We start from the raw sequence: 21,634 nt of genomic DNA on the forward strand, positions 1-21,634 counted from the left end.
TATATGGGTTCTCCACATTCTTGGAATAATTAATCCATCATTTTTGATCAGATTTGGGATGATGTTTCAGCATTTCACAAGCTTCTTTCAATTTTCTTTCAAATCAGGTTTTTGGTGCATTGTAGGGACTTGGTGTATTCCAAGCTTTGTGAATCCGAAAGTGGATATCTTTGGGATTTCAAACCTTATATGGGAAAGCAGACTGTAATCGAGCATGATAAATATTCGGATCTCCCCTTGTCGATGCGTGCAGTAATGCAGTTACTAGATCCTTTACTGGGTAAAGGTCATTGCATTACAATGGATAATTACTACGTGTCCTGAACTCGCTGATTTGCTTTTACAGCATCGTACAGATAGTTATGGTACTGTAAATGCAGAAAAGTGAGATATGCCTCCAGATCTGACATTAGGAAAAGGGGGAAATCCAAGCTTATCGGCGAGGAAAAGTCTTTGCGCTATGTTGGAAAGACAAAAAAGAAAAAAAGAAAAAAAAAAAAGAAAGACAATCCATCAAAGAAATTGCTGTGTGTGCATACAACAACAACAACACTATAGGTGGAGTGGACAGGTGCGATCAGCAGCTATCATTCTACTCTGTAATGAGGAAACAGCATAAAAAATATTCCAGAAAAGTGTTTGGACATATATTGAATTTTGTTATTTGGAAAGTTTCCTCCTGCACAAAAAGAAATGTTTGTCTACCATAACATATCTAGATTACAGAATAGAAATCGCAAAAGCATTGCTACATGCATATGCTCCTTCTTCAGCAAGCAGGAAAGCAGGCAATCCTTTGAGACTTCTGAGGCTGAAAGCTGCTAACTCCAACCATTATCCCGGAATCTACCAGCACGGCTAATAAAAAAAACACCTCAATGCAAATGCTATGATAAAGTATCTGTTAAGGAAAGTAATGAAACTGTAAAAATAGTCCCCCTTTTTTTTTTAATTTTATTTTTTATTTTGGTTTAACCAATAAGAATACAATTTGGTCAGCTAAATCCCAAATTGCCAGCCCATCCTCGTTCGTTCAGTATCCAAGTGGATACCCAACAGGGTGCACCACGAGAAGGTGAGGATTGGACATTAGGTCAGAAGCCCTGGTCGGTTCTCTGCATTCCTTTAAAGGCTATGTGGAGGTCTCCTCTCAGTTATACAGCTTTGACCCTTAAAAAAAACCCAAAAATAGTCATAATTTATAATTATGAAACTTTTATAAATGCAATGGGCCTGATATTGATATTTATGTTAAAATCAAATGTAAAGTATGTAATGTAATTACCACATTCTGATAACTGTAATAATTTCAAGGGTTCTTTATGTAATTGTTAAGTGTTGTGATATCTGTAAAGATCATTGTAAAGACATTCACTTTTCACTAATGATGATGTGTCAACCATTACTAACTTCTCGCTTGCCACTTAGTTGAACAAGTGCACATGCTCACTGAGGAAGCTGATGGGTGACTGAACAGCTGACAGAGAGAGAGAGAGCATTTGGTACTTGAGTAATGAGAAGAGAGAATGGAAGTTTGGGAACGCAGACCACAGTATTTTGTTTTAGGAACTTAAGAAAACTTAAGTTAATAGAGGATTCTGAAAAAGGAATCTTAGCAAGATGAATCCTTACACTGGAAAAGTGAGACTGTCAACAAGTGAATAATAGATAAAAGGAGAAATTAAATAGATGTTCTATTTCAACATTTGAGGAAATGCAAAATGGAAAGTTTTGTCTTCTGTCTCAAGCATGCCGGCAATATTAATAATTTTATCAGAGCAAGTGATGTAATTAGAGAAATCATCAATTTCCTGATATATATACTCTCAAGGTGTGTTCAGGATACCATGATTAAGTTTACTTTATCATGTAGTGCTGTTGATACATCGTTGTTTATAAAGTAGTTAAAGAAGCTGTTTTTTCTCTGATAAAGAATTTATAATTTCTGCTTCTTATAAGAAAATTGCCTAAGTTATTCTTCAGTAAAACAGTGAGAATGAATGGAACAATATGTGCTAGATAAGGAAACACTGCATAGTCCCATGGAAGTTAGAAGTTTTATATTTTGAGAAAAGACCTAATAAAGAAATGACTCCAATGAAAGTTGATTGTTTGAAATAATTTGTGAAAAACAATGTTCAGTCTAATAGGCTGACTAAGTACATGTAAAACAAAATCAGTCAGTGAGAAAATGAAAATATTCCTTTAAAGATAGAGATCTTAAAGTAGAGTTTTTATTTAAAAGACCTTGGATCCAAATAGTTTTGTAGTAATTAATTATATTTACCATGTACACACTTTTTAGTCTCATTAAATATATAGCTTTTCATTTGGTCTGAGTCAATTATTCCTAGATTTAAAAATAATAGAGTTAAGACACTTAAATATAAAGAGCTAATAAGCTTCATTTCGGCAACAAAAACATTATTTAAATTAAGGGGATATTAAATCCCACATTGTTTTAAAACCGAATAAGAAACTCAAAGATTGGAATCAGAGAGTTTCTTGCCGAATATAGTATATAGTATAGTAAACTATAAAGTATCGGCGATCACTAAGCGTCCGCTAAATGCAAGTGGCCCAGCACGTAGTGCAATACCGGAAATCTCGCAGCAAAGTAGGTAAAGTTCTGATCACTATTCTTAGGTATTTACCATAATGTAAAAACACATTTCCTAGGAAATGTATGCTGTTATTACATTATGGTGGTGAGGGTCACTACCCAGACCAGTTTCAGCCTTTTTTGAGGCTTCATCAGTGAGTAGCTAGACCGAGTTAATACCAAAGTGTATAGCGAAAAGAACTTTATACTCTGCTATACGAGTTTCCGAACAGGTGCAACCATTAAGTTACTTAAATATAAAGAGCTAATAAGCTTCATTTCGGCAACAAAAACATTATTTAAATTAAGGGGATATTAAATCCCACATTGTTTTAAAACCGAATAAGAAACTCAAAGATTGGAATCAGAGAGTTTCTTGCCGAATATAGTATATAGTATAGTAAACTATAAAGTATCGGCGATCACTAAGCGTCCGCTAAATGCAAGTGGCCCAGCACGTAGTGCAATACCGGAAATCTCGCAGCAAAGTAGGTAAAGTTCTGATCACTATTCTTAGGTATTTACCATAATGTAAAAACACATTTCCTAGGAAATGTATGCTGTTATTACATTATGGTGGTGAGGTCACTACCCAGACCGGTTTCAGCCTTTTTTGAGGCTTCATCAGTGAGTAGCTAGACCGAGTAGCTACTTTGCTGCGAGATTTCCGGTATTGCACTACGTGCTGGGCCACTTGCATTTAGCGGACGCTTAGTGATCGCCGATACTTTATAGTTTACTATACTATATACTATATTCGGCAAGAAACTCTCTGATTCCAATCTTTGAGTTTCTTATTCGGTTTTAAAACAATGTGGGATTTAATATCCCCTTAATTTAAATAATGTTTTTGTTGCCGAAATGAAGCTTATTAGCTCTTTATATTTAAGTAACTTAATGGTTGCACCTGTTCGGAAACTCGTATAGCAGAGTATAAAGTTCTTTTCGCTATACACTTTGGTATTAACTCGGTCTAGCTACTCACTGATGAAGCCTCAAAAAAGGCTGAAACCGGTCTGGGTAGTGACCTCACCACCATAATGTAATAACAGCATACATTTCCTAGGAAATGTGTTTTTACATTATGGTAAATACCTAAGAATAGTGATCAGAACTTTACCTACTTTGCTGCGAGATTTCCGGTATTGCACTACGTGCTGGGCCACTTGCATTTAGCGGACGCTTAGTGATCGCCGATACTTTATAGTTTACTATACTATATACTATATTCGGCAAGAAACTCTCTGATTCCAATCTTTGAGTTTCTTATTCGGTTTTAAAACAATGTGGGATTTAATATCCCCTTAATTTAAATAAGAGTTAAGACATTTCATCAATCAGAATGAACTCTTGTAAATTCACTCAAAACAATCTCAGTTTAAAGAGAGAAACAAAACCATTCTTCACCAATTTACTTACCTTGCTTTGTGCGTGAAGTCTTATTTAGATTCCAAGTAACTACAGAACCATTAGTTGCTGCTGTAGCTAAGATGTGATCTGTAAATCAAAATAAATAAATTGGATTAAAATCTAGATTAGTAATAGGTATATCTGCATATACATTTGTGGTAATAATGTTTTCATTATAAACCATTTATTTGATAATACACTTTCAAATTTTCAATATTTAAAAAATGTTTGTCAGTATATATTTCTGGGATCTGAGTCTGCTGAATCTGGCAACAGAATCAGAGAATTTGTCCGTGACCACAGCAACTAGAATCCAAAGTAAATCTTCAATTCCCTCTATACTATCTGCTCTGGCTCAAGATTTTCTTGATTCATATTTCTTTCACTTTTATCAATTCCTAATAACTTTGATAAGCATGCAGACCTCTTTGATCATTTACCTGAAAACTGATGTCATATAAATTAATTATCCAAACAGGCTTTCCTCTACTACTTCAGAGATCAAGCTAGAAAGGAAGCCAAATGATTTGCAATTAGTAATGATCTAACACAAATTGCTCACCTGCCTATCAGAATATCAGTCTTCATTATTCTTACAATACCTGAACCTTTTCTTATCCAACTATCCCTCCAAATACACTGCAGTGTTGTCAGCAACTCCAATAAATGTGTCGATATTTCTTATTTTAACTATCTATCTATCTATCTAGCCAATCTCAGCCCCATGTTCTTTGGCACTACAAAAATACCAAATGGAATGATCTGTGGGATTCCAATACCTCTTTTCCACAGTCTGATTACTGTTTCTGCTCTCCAGATGCAAACACCTGCTCCAACCAAATAACTGAAATAATCATTACTGAAATGAGACCTTCAATAAACTCCACTCAAAAACCTAAAATCCCCATTCAAGTTCTGGCTATCCAGCAAAAGCCAAAGTGAACCAAGATAAACATTCAGTGGTCCATGTCAAAAACTGTTTTTTGTTTTTTTTTTTCATTCAGTCTATACTACACTATAACAACAGTCATCAAGAAATACTAACAGATTCTATTATATTTACGGCTATTTGCCTGCTTCTGTTTAGGAGTGCCCCACATGGGGCACTCCTAAACAGAAGCAGGTTACATGTTTTATGACATATTTATTATTATCATCCTAATAAAGCATGTTACATGTTTTGTGACATATTTATTATTATCATCCTAAGACCCCCATGGAGTCAAAGATTCATCTAAGAGGTCCCTTTGTCATACCCCCCCCCACCCCCCCCCCCCCCCACCCCCCCCCCCCCCCACCCCCCCCCCCCCCCACCCCCCCCCCCCCCCACCCCCCCCCCCCCCCACCCCCCCCCCCCCCCACCCCCCCCCCCCCCCACCCCCCCCCCCCCCCACCCCCCCCCCCCCCCACCCCCCCCCCCCCCCACCCCCCCCCCCCCCCACCCCCCCCCCCCCCCACCCCCCCCCCCCCCCACCCCCCCCCCCCCCCACCCCCCCCCCCCCCCACCCCCCCCCCCCCCCACCCCCCCCCCCCCCCACCCCCCCCCCCCCCCACCCCCCCCCCCCCCCACCCCCCCCCCCCCCCACCCCCCCCCCCCCCCACCCCCCCCCCCCCCCACCCCCCCCCCCCCCCACCCCCCCCCCCCCCCACCCCCCCCCCCCCCCACCCCCCCCCCCCCCCACCCCCCCCCCCCCCCACCCCCCCCCCCCCCCACCCCCCCCCCCCCCCACCCCCCCCCCCCCCCACCCCCCCCCCCACTATATAAAAGTATATGTTTCTATATATTACGAAAAAAACCCGGGTTTTTCTAACTTATTCTACCAAACTGCCTACCCCCCCACACACACACCACACACACACACTCTGCAGTTCTCGACATCGCAGACAGAGGAAAAGCCACAACACCCAGAAAAAGGTATGTGCAATTTCTATTCCTTAAGCTACATATACTTTTTAGTACATCTACACTCATAATGCCCTAAGAACCCATGAGTAAATAGCCAATGACATTTAAACAGGGGCACTCCTAAACTGAAGCAGGCAATATAGCTGTATTATAATAATTAGCTTTTAAGTTAATAAATAAGTTATTTTTCCCCAATATCATTACATACAGATTAAACAGCAATGTCCCTAAAATAGACCCTGAGACACATCACTATTGGCTTTACTCTTATGGGATATTGCTCCCACCCACACACAACTTGTTGACACCAATCAGACAGCCAATCTCCAATCCAATGCACTAGTCTATCTAACACCATCTGTATAGTTTGACTATCAACTTATCATGAAGTAATCTATCAAAAGCTTTTGCAAAGTTTAAGTATACTAATGTGCATCCATCTCATACGTCCAATGCTGCTGTCATGCTGTTACCTTATCATAATAAGTCTTTTACTAAAACATTACTTCCCTTAAGCAAATCCGTGCTGTCTATCAAAGATAACACCACCCATTTTCAACCCAATTGTGGATCCTGGTTCTCACTAGTGTCCGGAACACTTTAACCACAAATGTGAACACACATTTGTGGTTAAAGTGGCTTGAGTTTTGTCGCCTCCCTTGTAAAGCTGCACAATCTTGTCTTCCTTCCACTCCTTTGGAATTTCACCAAATGTAAGACTCACAGTACACAAATATATCAAGGCAATGTCAGTTCCATGGCACATTCCTTCAAAATAAATGGTGATATATCATCAAGTCCAACAGCCTTATTAACATCAAGTTGCTCAATTCCCCATATACATCTTGCTCACTCACAGTCGCTCTCACCTCCCCATCACCCACCCCTGTCAAACTCTCCATGATGTCATATTTACAAGGACGAAAAACCTATATAAATGCTCATTCTCATTAAATATGTCAACTATATCCTATGCAGCAGTTGTCCTTATACCATTTTCTCCAATCACTGTCATCCTACTGTCATGAATGATGTTGATTCTAATCTTCCCTATTAAAATCAACATCATTCTGTTTTTTCCTGAATACATATAAGAACTTCCCTTTTTTTTTTTTTTTTTTTTTTTCCTGCTTTATTAGCTAACTGCTACTCATACTGCAATTTTTGCTTCCCTTCCCAAACAAGTCACCCTCCTTGCTTGTTCTTTGTAATTCTCATGAAATGGATTATTACTACTCCTCTTATGTTGCCTCCATAATGCCTTCTTTCTCTGTATTGGATGCTTAATCTCTTCATTCATCCATTTCATACCTACCTTATTTAACCTTCTGACCTTTGGGATACATTTAAACATTGGTTCTACGAATATTACCCAAGCAGCATTTGATCTCATTTTCATCCAAATCCTCATTCCATGTTAACAGCCCCAAGCTGTCTGCTGAGCTTCTCATTATCAACAGCTTTGTAATTCCACATATATCCTTTCCTCACAGAAGTCCTCAAATGGCTGGCAACCTGCAGGTAATCGCTTCATGGTCACTCTCAACAAATGGAAGAAGATTTGAAACCTCATTTATAATAACATCCTCTGATGAGATGATCAAATCCAAAATTCTCAATCATCATGACAATTACTTTGAGGTAGTTGCCCATTAAAAACTCAAGAAACTCATTTTCTTTACATCTAGTTGTTATCTTTTCATCTCAATCTCCATATTGCAATAATTAAAACCACTTGGTTAACTTTCTTATACATTTCATGGTCACTACAAGTCACATTACCAGAGGTCTATAGTAACATCCAACTAAATATTTCATTCTATTCATCCTGTACTGCCTCAAAATCACTGCCATTATTTCCCTCTTGCATCTCTCTTTTGTATGGACATAACTATTTTTCTATCAATAGCACTCCATCTCCCTTTTAACTCTTTCTATCTTCACAAAAAGATTATACCCTTCATTCTCTATTCCTGTCAGGATATCATCATTATTCAACCATGTCTCGCTTATTCAAACAATTTTTGGGTCAACAAACTCAATTAATGCAGTGGTACTTTTTGTGATCAATTTGTGATACTTCTATCATTCATTGAAATATAACAACTCATTCCTGGATCTATAACACATTTTACTCATACCACTTATTAGACTGATTTCTCCATACCTTCCTCAAAACAGTTTCGTTTTCTCTTTACTCATCGCAGAATGTTCTTTAAATCCAACTGTTTTCCCTGCATCTCAGGCCATCCAATTCCTTCTTGTCTACATATGCATTCACATCCTCTTTGAGCACTGACCTTTCTCACAATGTATTCCCCTATTCATCCTGAGTCTCCCCACGTTTGGTCCAGCCTATATACTATCGATGACCAGTCTGCAAATAACAGTTTTAAAGGTATATTTAAATACCTTTAAATACCTTAAAATTATATAGAATTTATTCAAAAACTCCAATATATTTCATCCAATGCTATGTGGACATTGTCAGGGAGATAGACCGTTAACTACATTCAAAAGACAAATCAAAATAATGAATCAAAGCATGTGTATATTAGCTCATGTCTCAGTTGCAACTGAAGTATATGATATTATCCATTAGAGTTCAAAGGAACAATTGCAGTAAGTTGCATAGATAAAAATTATTTTAAATAATTACAAATTAAGAAGAGCTTGCACTTCTGAGAAGTACAAGTCCACTCCCTATGCCAATATTGTCATCACAAAGGCTGACAAAGGTAATGTCACTGTTGTCATGAATACCACCAAGTATAATCATAAAATTAATATCTAATTAAGAGACAGATCCACCTACATTGTTATCAGCAGGATCCAACAAAAAGTTTAATCAATAAATCAATTAAATTATTAGACAATGTACAACTGTGAGATGCGCTACTGCTCAGAAGTTACAAATTCATCATGCCCATCCCTTGTCTCTATGCTCTTTCTAAAATACATAAAGATGACAACTCACTATGATCAATAGTGGATTGTGTTGCCTCTCCAACTTACTACCTTGCAAAAACATTTGCCTCATCATCCTCAGGATCTCAATGGCTACCAGTTCTTATATAAAAAACAGCCTCGACTTCAAACAGAAAATAAAAGATTTATATCTGCCTAATAACGAGATTATGATTTCTTTTGATGTAGTCTCCCTCTTCACCAACATACCACTCCACTCAAGACACTTCAGTTTTTACCATCCGATTTCCTAGATGACATTGTCAACCTATTTAAATTTACCATCAACACAGGCTACTTTACATGGCACAATAAGTTGTTCAAACAAATAGAAGGAACAGCAATGGGCAGTCCTATCTCACCTGCCTTAGCTAATTATTTTATGGCGCATCTATAAAAAGAACTCTTGGACACTATATTCCCTCAGCCTCATCAGGCTATATCTACACTTGTTCTTCTGCAGCTTGTCCCACTTAAGTAGGGTCGCTGTTTTTAGTGAATCTCCTCCTGTCTTGGGCTGTAACCACATCAAAGTTCTTCATCCTGAAGTTCCTCCTCCACCAGCTCCCTCCATCTCTTCTTTGGCCACCCACGCTTCCTCCTCCTCTGCACATCCATCTGCACATGACCTTTCTTCCCACATACTCGTGTCCTCCCTCCTCATCACATGACCAAACGATCTCAACCTTGCTCCCCTCCTCCCCCATATCTTTGCTCCTACGTTCGTAACTTTCATCCTTCCCCTTACATAGTCATTTCTCAGACGATTCTGGTCACACCACACATCCACTTAAGCATTCTCATCTCCGCTACCTCCATCCTGCTGATATTATTTTTCCTCAGGGCCACAGTTTCCATAGCATACATCATAACTGGTCTCACTACTGTCCTGTAGATTTTTGCCTTTTAGACTGATCGGCACCCTCTTATCGCATAGCACTCCAGCCATCTCTCTCTCTCTCTCCAGTTTCTCCATCCAGCTCGTATCCTGTATCCCATTTCCTTCTCAGCCTATCCATCATCTTTCACTGCTGAACCTAATTATCAAAAGTCCCTAACCTTCCTGATGCCATTTCCTTCCAGCTCCAGATCTGTCTCCTGGCTGCCCTCCACTTTGCAACACATATACTCTGTCTAACTTCTGCTCAGTCTTACCTCTCTCTTCCAGTACTTTCCTCCATCTTTCAGGTTTAACTGCCATTTCTCTTGATTCTGCACACAGCAAGATGATGCATTCAACAGTGTCTAAAGCATGTCTTCTCTCACCTCCTCTGTCACCACCTCCATCACGATATTAAACAGGAAAGGACTTAATGTTGACCTTTGATGCAAGCCAACTGTCACTTGAAAACTTTGTCTCTCCCAGACAGGTCCGAACTCGTCTTCGCATTTCTGTGCATCATCATCTCCTGTACCAACCTGACATATTTCTCCGGTACCTTCTTCCTCAGACACCTGCAGACTTCTTTCCTTGACACTCTATCGTACATTTTCTCCAGATCAATAAACACCAGATGTAGCTCCTGTTGTTGTTTCTCTTGAAACTTTTCCATTATCTGCCATAACCCAAAGATAGCATCTGTTGTCGATCAACCAGGCATGAAGCCAAATTGCTCTTTTGCCATCTCCACCTCCTTCCTCAATCTTCCATCAAGAACCCTTTCTAGGATTTTCATTGTGTGGGAAATCAACTTCATTCCTCTGTAATTCTTACAGTCTTGTGCATCTCCTTTACCCTTGTAGATGGAAGCAAGAGTATTTTCCCTCCACTCCTCGGGTATATTTTCCTGTTGGCAAACTTTTATGAACAGGTCCCACAGCAAATCAATTCCCTCTTCCCCCAGTGCTTCCATGCCTCCACTGGGATCCTGTCATGGCCCACCGATTTTCCATTCTTCATCCTCTTTATGGCCTCCTTCACTTCCACTCTACTTATGTCCTGTACCATCCCTCTCATAAGGCTGCCTATCTTCTCTATGACTTCTCACATTTTCCTCATTCAAAAGCCCTTCAAAGTATATTCTCCATCTGTTTCTTATATTCACATCCCTCCTTAATACTCTTCCTCCAGAGTCTTTGACGTGCCTCACATGTAAGATGTACTTTGATGCCTTATTTTTATATTATGCCAACCGATAAATTTTTCTCTGTCCTTTCTTTGTTTCTAACAACTCTCTTGGCTTCTCACTCTCTCTCTCTGTACTCCTCTCTGTCCTCTTCCACTGTTGACTCATCCCACTTCTGCTTTGCCTTCCTCTTAACCGTCACCTTCTTGTACATACATTATTATTCCACCACCAACCCTCCTTCTGCTCTCTGATCTTTCAAGATGTTTCACCAAGCACCACAATTGCACAGCTCAGAATTGTTTTTGAATTATTATGTCTCTCAATCTTGTACACTTTCTAGTCCATCCAAAATCCTCTCTAACACCCGCTCCGTAAAACAGTTCCTCACATGTCTTCTTTTAAGCTAAACCACTTAATTGTCCTCAATCCATGGCTTCCAAAAGTTCTTATCTTCGACCTTATTTTAAAGTCTGAGCGTAGCAGCCAGTGTCGCTGCACCACTTGATCTGTTAGGATTACCTTACAATTTGTTACTTCCTTAAGATGTTTTCTCCTAGTCAAAATGTAGTCAATCTGTGAAACATTGTTACCACATTGTTACACAGAAAAACGAGTTAACAATTGCCAGACTAAACTACCATGAAGTCCACAATCTTCTCTCCTTCCTGGTTCATCATTCCCTCTCCATGGCTGCCATGCACCCTTTCAGTCCCTGTTTTGTTCCAGATCTCATCTTTCTTCTCTGCTGTAGAGCCAACTTGCAATGCATATAAGATGACCATTTGCTTTTCTCCAAGACCCAGTTTCATTCATATGATCCTGTCATTCCTCCTACCCACTTCCAGTACTTCGCCCTTCATTCTGCCACACACCACAATTCCGACACCATTTTTTCCCTCTTTATTCACTCCAGAGTAGAACCATTTATGCCCATTGTAAATACATGTCTTTCTTGTCGGCTGGGCCATTGTAATATTCTAATATTCTATTTTCAACTTTATATTACTATCAACCTTACCTTTTATTCCTTTTACACGTGCACTTTAGGCCTAACTTATTTCTTCTACTTTACTCAAATAAAATTATAATCTGCTGAATACAGACCCCCACTATTAATCCTTTATAATCTTCTTTATGTCGACCCTGCTAGTGAATGACCTTTGTTATTAGTCTATCCAAGATAAACAGGTTACCAACTCTCAAACTATGCAATTTAGAAAAATTTATTTGCTTAGGACTTATTCTAAATTATATATATAGCTTGAGAATTTAAGTATGGAACATAGGCAAGATCAAATTTAACATATACAATCCCTTATAGTCACTCGTGGCAATTCTAAATTAAACAGGCTCGCAGGTTCACTAATTTTTTTGGTGACGGTGCATTGACAAATAGATCAGGCAAGATAGTTACACAAACAAAACATTTTATTTTAACTTAGTAAAAATAGTACAATGCACAAAGAAATAGGAGACAAACTCTCAAGGCCTATCACATACATAGTAGGCAAAAGATGCGACTGAACATTATACACACAACACTTAGTTAACCCTGTCACAATGCTTAGATATCTAAATTAGGCATAGGTGCTTCTTATGTTACTCTTAGCTAAACTTTGTTCACTACATATATAGGTTAACATTCGTTTTCCATTTCATTACCGCAACTTATTAACTAACTAAATACCAACAATTTCCTTTAAGTACACATACAATTCTCAGTTGTAAGCTTTTAAGACATTAACAAATTTGTGCCTACTTACATTGACTCTTACAAACACAGTTCAGTCAACTTGAACAAACCTCAGTTAGAAATGCAACGTCAAGCTAAACTTACTGGGTATACTGGCTGTTGTCTGGATGATCCTGGTGGTTCTGCTGTAGAAGTTTTCTGGGAAAGCTTAGGCTAGCTCTAGCTAGAGAAAAACTCCTTGTACTCCAGTATCAAGTTCACTATTGAACATGAATCCAATAACCAACTACCCTTATTCTTCTTTGGCACGACAGCCCCATGTAGGGCCTTGGCCTCCCATTTTTGGGTTTCATAACTTATTACGAGGTGAGGTCGTTACCTCATGATCAACCATGTGTAACTGTCTGTGAAGCATTGTGTTCTTAAGACCAGTTTGCCTGCTTTGTGGGAGGAAAAACCCCAGATAAACTAGGGAGAAAACCCTGCAGTCCACACCCAAGACCAGCTAACTTGGCTAAGTCTGAGAAAGATCCTTAGCTCCTCACATCAGTGACAAGAATTGAATGCAGAACACTCCTTTCCTAGGCATATGGTTGCAGAGCGAGTAACCACTCGGCTAACCACGCAACTACCCTTATTGGATAACTTAATAATTCAAAAATACAGAGGTCATGTTGAATTTTCAATTTATTGGAAGCCAACTCTTACTGGTAGATACATTCACTCATCCTCTCACCATCATTCAACACAAAAAATGGGTATTATGAAGAGTTTTGGGTATACAGCTCGTACAATCTACTGTTCTGATTCCCTTTTGTTAGATGAAATGAATAAAATTAAAAGCAATCTGATATGTAATGGATGCAACAAAACTACCATTCAAATAATTATTGATAATTATCATCTTTCTGTTATGTACCATCCAGTTGTTTTTAACTCTTGGTGATTTTGTGCACAAGATCACCAAGAGTTAAAAACTCTAGATTGGCTCTCCATCCCACTCGGCCTCTTGTCCTTTCAGCAACTGTAAGTTGAAGCTGGTAAGTTCTTGTATGTTGTCCATCCAACTCTTTTGTGGTCTTCCTCTTCTTGTCATTCCCTCCATCTTCCAACATAACTGCCTTTATCAATGATTCATCAGCTCACATAATATGACCAAAGTACATCAACTTCTGTTTAGCAATCATCACCTCCAAGGAGCATTCCATCTTTACGTTCTCTAAAACCTTCTTAATGGTCATTCTTGCAGTCCATTAGATTCTTAACAGTCTTCTCCACACCCATAATTCAAATGAATCAATTCATTTTCTATGTTTCATCTTAATAATACAGCTTTCACATTCATATATCACTACTGGAAATACCATTGCTTTGACAATTCTAACTTTTGTGGTCTTACAATCTCTATCTTTCATAATTTTTTGTCAGGTTTAACATAGCTTTTTTTCCCCCGTGACTATACTTTTAATTTTATCTTCACATTTACCATAATTTCTGATTCTGGACCCCAATAAATTATAACTTTCAACAATTTCTATTTTATCTCTCTCTATTATAAATTCATTTAAATTGCCAAAAGCCATCACTTTTGTTTCACTGATGTTTAAATTAAGCCCAGCTTTGTTACTTTCCATCTTAACCAATAGAATCAACTCTCCAGATCTTCCTTAATTTCTGCTATGAGGGCTGCATTGTCTGCATATCTTAAATTATTTATTTTTCTGCCACCAATCTTAATTCCTGCTGGATCTTTGTCTAAGTTAGCCATACTCATAATATATTCACTATAAATATTAAAAAGATAGGGTGACAGTATACAACCCTGCAGCATCCCTTTTTCCACTCGAAGTGTCTGTTTCTCCAAAGACTTCTCCTGTTGTGAATCCATGCAATCAAAAGCTTTCTTAAAATCAACAAACCAGATGAATACTTCCTTCTGAAATTCTCTTGTTCTTTCCATCATCCATCTTACGTTGGCTATTTGGTCTCCAGTTCCTCTACATCTCCTAAAGCCTGCCTGTTCTTGTGGTATTTCTCTATTCACATATGGCTCCAGCCTTTTTTGGATCACTTTCAGCATAACTTTAATTTTATTTTGAAATTAAAGTGATGGTTCTATAATTCTCACAATCTCTGGGATTTGATTGTTTTTTTTGTTTTGTTTTTTTTGGTATTGGGATGAATACCAATGCTTTCCAAATCTCTAGGCCAGTATTTTTCTTCCAAACCTGTTGACAAATTTCAATATATTCACTACTTCATTCCCTGCTGCCCTCAATAATTCCACTGACACACCATCAGCTCCAGGAGTTTTTCCTTTTTCACATCTGTTCCACTGCTGATATTACTTCACTTTTCATTATCATGGGTTCCTCAACAAATTTTCTCCTTTCAAATTCTCCTTCAATATTTTTATCTTTCTTATACAGATTCTCTACACACTCTTTCCATCTTTTTATCACTGCTTCTTCCATCAGACATTTACTGGAATTACTTTGTATAACTCCTAATCTAGGGATAAACTTCCCTGTAACATTTATTTTTCTAAATAGATTTTGCAAAATATTGCTGACTTCAGTTTCCTTGTACCTTTTGTTTAGATGTTTTTCCTTATCTTTCCTAGCCTGTCTTTAGAAATCTGCATTAAGGTATCTAACCCTTTCTTTGTTTTTCTGAAGTTTCATTTTTCTTCTTAACTCTGCTACTTGAATAGCTTCTTCTGACAATCATTTACAATCTCTCTTTCTTGTTGCTTTATTAAGGGTTTCTGCCCCTTCTATGATTGTATATTTTATTTCTTCCCATAGTTCTTCTAATTCTCTTCCTGTCTTCTCCAAACTTTTAATTTCTTTCCAACTTCTACTTTAAATGGTTCATTTATAGGATCTAAATCAAATCTGATACTCTCCTTTTGTTTCTTCTTAGTCCTTAATTTCAATTTAACTTCAGCTATCAATAATTCATGATCTCTTCTACAGTCTGCACCAGGTAGTATTTCTGCTGATTGGATATTTTATTTTATTTCTTCCCATAGTTCTTCTAATTCTCTTCCTGTCTTCTCCAAACTTTTAATTTCTTTCCAACTTCTACTTTAAATGGTTCATTTATAGGATCTAAATCAAATCTGATACTCTCCTTTTGTTTCTTCTTAGTCCTTAATTTCAATTTAACTTCAGCTATCAATAATTCATGATCTCTTCTACAGTCTGCACCAGGTAGTATTTCTGCTGATTGGATAGCACTTTTCCACCTTCTGCTGGCAACCATATAATTTATCTGATTTCTATTTTCTCCATTTGGTGAAGTCCATGTGTACAATCTTCTTTTATGTTGTTGAAAGCAAGTGTTTGCAATAAAGTAACTGTTCTCAACAAAACTTCAACATCCTTTCTCCTGCTTCATTCCTCAGTCCTAAACCAAATTTTCCAGTGATGCTTCATTCTTCTTTTTCTCCCACTTTTGCAATCCAATCTATTATTTTATTATTCAGGCCTCCATGGAGTCAAAAGCCTCATCGAGGGAGGTCCTTCCTAGGAAACACAAAGTCCATCAATACTCATCACGGGAGGTCCCTCCTAGGAAACACAAGTCTATCATACCATTCCTTGAACTCATTGACCGTTCTCGCTCTCACCACGCTATCAGACAATGCATTCCATGGTTCAACCACCCTCCATGCAAAGAAACCACTCCTCACCCTCTTGTTCACAGTTTCCTTTCGTAACTTCCAGGGATGGCCCCCTTGTCATCACTCCTTCCCGCTGTTCAGCCAAGCAAAAGAACTCCCCAGTGTCAACCCTGTAACCACCTCTCAACAGTTTAAAAGTCTCAATCATATCACCTCTCCTTCTTCTATCTACTAAACTCTGCAATCCACTTTCCCTCAGCCAATTCTCATAACTAACATTGTACAGTCCAGAAACCATCTTTGTTATCTGCCTCTGTACCTTTTCCACAGTTAATTTATCCCCTTTAAAAATGTTCTCAAATTTGGTCTCCAAGACCAAATTTGAGAACATATCTAGAGAAAATCTGTTTTATCAATGCTGTATACTACTTGTTGCATGCTACTGTAAAATTCTTCAACCTCGTCTTCACTTGAATCAATAGTGGATGTATACACTTGCATGAGTGTAATATTCACTAGATATGCTTTTATTCTGATTAGAATTATTCTATCGAACACTGGGTTGTAACCCAAAATGTGTTTCTGTATTCTTTTCTAACTATGAATGCTACTCCATTTCTTCGAAGGTTTTCATGTCTAGAGTAATATATATCATGAAATCATAAGTATCAAAGTGTCCCATTCCTGTCCATCTCAGTTCACTGATTCCTAAAATCTGAAGTTGAATTCTTCCAATTTCTTTTTTTACCAGTTTCAGTTTTCCTCGATACATGCTTGTTACATTCCATGTTCCTATTTTATGTAAATCAGTAAAGAGAAGGCAGCTTCTTCTGAGATTAACTCTATCAGAAGTTGAACTTTCAGAAAGGTTTGATTCAGCTTCATCATTCTTGTTAACTTCATTGGAAGTTCTTCTCTGCTCTTCCCCAGTAGCCATTTCAGTGGCCTTCTGACCTGGGTGTTCCATCTTCCAGCACTATATCACAATAACTAAAGCATCTGTTCATAAGATTTTCTTGGCAAAATATATACAGAAGTCATTTGCCATTGCTTTCTTCTGTGTTTGTTTAGCCTACTAGGTAAGGCAAATACCTGGGAGAGAGGGTCAACTCCCACTGCAAGAGATGAAGAAATGTAAAATAGGAAAGATTGCAGGGGGGAGGGGGGTTGCAAGAAGGAACGAAAGAAGAGTAACTATCTACAGATAATATAACAGATGTATACTGCATCATCATCATCCTTCTACCAGACTACAATCTCATGTGAATGGAATTTCAATGCCTTACCTTAAAGCAACCTCAGAACAAATAGCAAAAATTCTTCATAAATTCAATCTATATGTTTTCTTCAAACCAGCTCAGAAACTGCCTTCCTTCCTTCCTCCTATCAACAAAAGATACGTTACCACCTCTTTCTCTATCAAGTATGCTGCACATGTCATCTTTCCTATTTTGGATAGACTGGCTGTTGGTCTTGATTAGAATCGAAGAACATCAAGACTATATTATAATTTTTGGAATCTGACAAGTCTGTTTCCTGAGGAGATGATGCGGCCCACCAACCATCTGCAAGATCATACAGGGGGAGAATACAGGTGTGCGTGCACTTATGACCATTTCGTGTTGTAGGTGTGGGAGCACTTTCGTACCTTCCCCCAAACCAACATCTATGTTATAGATTTCTATCCAGTTTTCTATTCCCAGTTTAAGGCTTCTGTCCCTAGGTCGGGGTTGACCTGAACAAACCCGGACTGCAAAGGCCAACACCGAGGTGGTCCCAAGCCCTTTTTTATCTTGGATTCCTCCATGGTGAGCGGGAGTGGTATCCCTCTAATGGCCCAAGAGCTGTTGACTGCCTGAAGAAGAGATTCAAGGATGGACCAGAGCAAAAAGAAGAGGGCTGAGCAGGCATCCTTGCTTGACCCCTTTCTTGATGGTAATGGGGTCAGTTGAGTATCCGACTTGTTTCTCATGTTGTTGACACTAGATACAGAGTTCTTTGGAACAAAACCAAACTTCTTCATTCCGGCAAGTTCAAATTTGTCTTTTCCTAGAAATATGAAATGCTATGCTACAAAATTGTCCAAACCTGAACCGATCAGACTATGCCAATATCCAAGTTTTGAGAAGTGATCACTATTAACTGTTAATTTTTTTTAATAAATAATTATTTCAAATTATGTTTATCTATGCAACTTACTACAACTGTTTCCTTGAATTCTAATAATGTAATATTATATACTTCAGCTGCAAATGAGACACAAGCTAATATATACATGATTTATGACTCATTGTTTTGATTCAGCTTTTGAATGTAGTTAGTTCTATGTCCCTGATAATGTCACGTAATGTTGCATGAAATATATTGGAGTTTTTGAAAAAATTCTATATTATATTTGTTACATGTGCAAGCCATGAAAGTTATTTAAATGTCTAGTGCACATGTCCCATTAAAGATATTAGTTTTAAAGGTATACCTCTGAAAAGAAGAACAAACTTCTGGGTCTCTCTATTAGATAACTCTAAAAACATTCACTCATATTAATAAACAAATTATTAAATAAATAAATCATATAATTCTCATAATTCATTCAAATCAATCAATATAATCAATATACCTTCCACTGAATTCCAGACAACATCAGCACAACTGAAGTTCAAATTTAAATTTTTTCCAACACGTAAGTTCAGTCTTTCAATAAATTCATCTTCCTCAATATTAAATATTTTAAATACTGCAACATAAAAAAAAAAAATCAGTAATAAACAATTAATAAATGAATGTACAGAAGATAACAGAATGAAATTACTAGACCACTTATTAATAATGTATAACAAATAACACAAACATTAATGCACATAATACTAATTTAAATACTAAAGGAAAATTTCATAACACTATTTCACAGATTGCTTATTAACTATTCGACTTTCTGTATCATTTAAAAAGCAATGTGGGAAGATACATCAAAGCTAAGTCCTATAATTAGCATAATCAAAAGTGGGTATCAACTAAAGTTTTCATTGACTCTTTCATGACATGAAATAAATTATACTAGACAAGAAATTATAATCTTAATGTAATCCTTTTTCAATCATCAACAAAATTAGGGCATGACTCGCAGTATTTCTATAATGCACTACCCAGATCTATTTCATCCTTCAGCAAGTTCATTACATCTCCAAGCAGTCATCATGTAGTAATAACATTTACTAGAATCTCATTATTGGGAACTAGTTCAGTGGAGATATCGAGAGCTAAATCAATGCAGAAGTCATATTTTCTATATGAACAAAGCATAGTGTACCATCATATTATCAGCCTCCATATACAAGTAATGCAGTTGTGAAAATACTTCATTCAACTTTGTTTGCTCACAACACATTATTATTATTAGTCGGGCATCTCTATGTAGTCAGTAGACTTGTCAAGGGAAACTCAAACTATCTACACAATATGTATCATACCTCTTCTTGAACTCATTGACAGACTAAGTACTCACAACTGAGTCAGTCAATACATTCCATTCATTCACCACTCTCCAAGCAAAAAATCTAGTCCTCACACCCTCGTTAACCACACTCTTACTTAATTTCCAGGAATGAGTTCTTGTCCTTCCACCACTATCCCACTGCTGATATATTTCCCCTGCATCAATCTTCTAAAAACTTTTTATTAGCTTAAACATTTCTATCATATACCCTCTTATCTACCTATCAACCAACTTCTGTAACCCATAAATTCTCAATATGTCAACATAGGAAGCATTCCTTACACCATTCACCAATGTGGTCACTCACCACTGAGTCTTTTCTACAACTTCCTCATCTCCAAGGAATCCAGGCAACCCGGCACAGTACTCCAGATGTGAATGTATCAACACCTTATAAAGAGGAGTAATAACATATTTATCCCTGCCTGTTAGTGTATTCTTCAACAGCAAAGCAATCCTATTAGCAATTCTGGATACCTTAGCAATATGCCCTCTGAACTTCGACTCTCTATCCATCAACATGCCCCAAGTCCCTAGCCTCATCAATCTCTTGCAGTACAGTTCCATCAATGTGGTACACAGCTTGTAACATTTTGACCCCAAAATACATAGCTTGACACTATTCTACATTGAAATGACATCCATTATCTTTTGTCCATATGGCAGCTTATTTAAATTATCTTGCAAGTCACTACATCAGCTTGATTAATCATTGTACTACCCAACTTTGCATCATCTGCAAACAATTGAATATCTCCCTTCAAGTCATTTCCTATATCATTTATGTATAAATTAAACAACAATGGTCCAAGCACAGAACCTTGCGGTGCACACACACACACACACACTATTAGTCACCTGCTTCATTCTGGACTCTACACCTCTATACACTACTTTGTGGTATCTGTCCCTGAGCCAATCTTGTATCCACATCAAGTTTAATATCTGTCCCCCATTTGTTATAATTTGATAAGAGTATTCCATGGGGGTATGCTGTCAAAAGCATTAGCAAAATCCAGCAGTATCACTGTGTAGTCATTCCCCTTGTCCAACTCAGCTGTCAATATTATAAAACGTTAATAAATTACTAGGGTAAGACCAACCTTTAATAAAATCATGTTGTCCCTCATAGAGTATCATATTATTATCCACCCATTCCTGGATTCTGTCTTTAACCAACTTTTTCCAATACTTTTACCACTACTGCTGAGATAGTGATTGGTCTGTAATTTCTACCACACTCTCTCTCTTAGAGCCTCCTTTATGCAAAGAAACTATTTTACCTTCCTTCCACTCCCTGGTGACCTTACCAGAGCTCAGACTTAAGCTAAATAACCAAGTAAGAGGCATTGACAATTCCTTTGCACATTCACATAATGCCCAAGCTGATATCCCAACCAAACTTACAGCAGTATTTTCATTTAAATTCTGCAATATCCTAAGTATACCACTGATTCATTAACTTCATATCAATTATTGCTACATAAGACACAGAAATATCCTCACACTTAGGTGATAGACTTTTGAAAAGTGGTCACTCAGTAACTCTACTAATATATCTGACTCAGTCACTTCACTACCATCAGTACCCACTACAGTTATCCTTCCAAAGTCATTCTTCCTTTCACTTGCCACGTAGCGAAAGAATTCTTTGGAATTTCCTTTGACCTGCTTGGCTAAAGTCTTCTCATATTCTGATTTAGCCTTCCTTACTATGCTGGTAACCTTTATAGCATGAGCTTTGTACTGCTTGTGAGTGTGCTGATCACCTTTCTCCTTGTAAATCCTCCATAGCATTTTATTTTTTTGCAGATCATGCTTAATACTACTACTCATCCATCTAATGACTACCTTATTTATCTTCCT

General features: G+C 37.8%; 1 protein-coding gene across 1 annotated transcript in view; it reads right to left on the reverse strand.

Moving 5' to 3' along the window:
* The window catches only part of Wdr24 (WD repeat domain 24), a 351,891-nt gene extending 332,133 nt beyond the window's left edge, over window positions 1–19,758 (reverse strand). The window contains exons 1-3 of the mRNA XM_090393912.1: window positions 19,743–19,758; window positions 18,893–19,009; window positions 4,022–4,099 (exon numbers count right to left, since the gene is read on the reverse strand). Coding sequence (XP_090250038.1) covers window positions 4,022–4,099; window positions 18,893–19,009; window positions 19,743–19,758 — 211 coding nt within the window. The remainder of the gene's footprint in view (window positions 1–4,021; window positions 4,100–18,892; window positions 19,010–19,742) is intronic.
* Between the last annotated feature and the right edge of the window lie 1,876 nt (window positions 19,759–21,634).

The sequence above is a fragment of the Typopeltis vanoorti genome, chromosome 6 (genome assembly GCF_054136105.1).
Source record: "Typopeltis vanoorti isolate ZY-2024b chromosome 6, IOZ_Tvanoo_1.0, whole genome shotgun sequence".
In the NCBI taxonomy this organism is placed as follows: domain Eukaryota; kingdom Metazoa; phylum Arthropoda; class Arachnida; order Uropygi; family Thelyphonidae; genus Typopeltis; species Typopeltis vanoorti.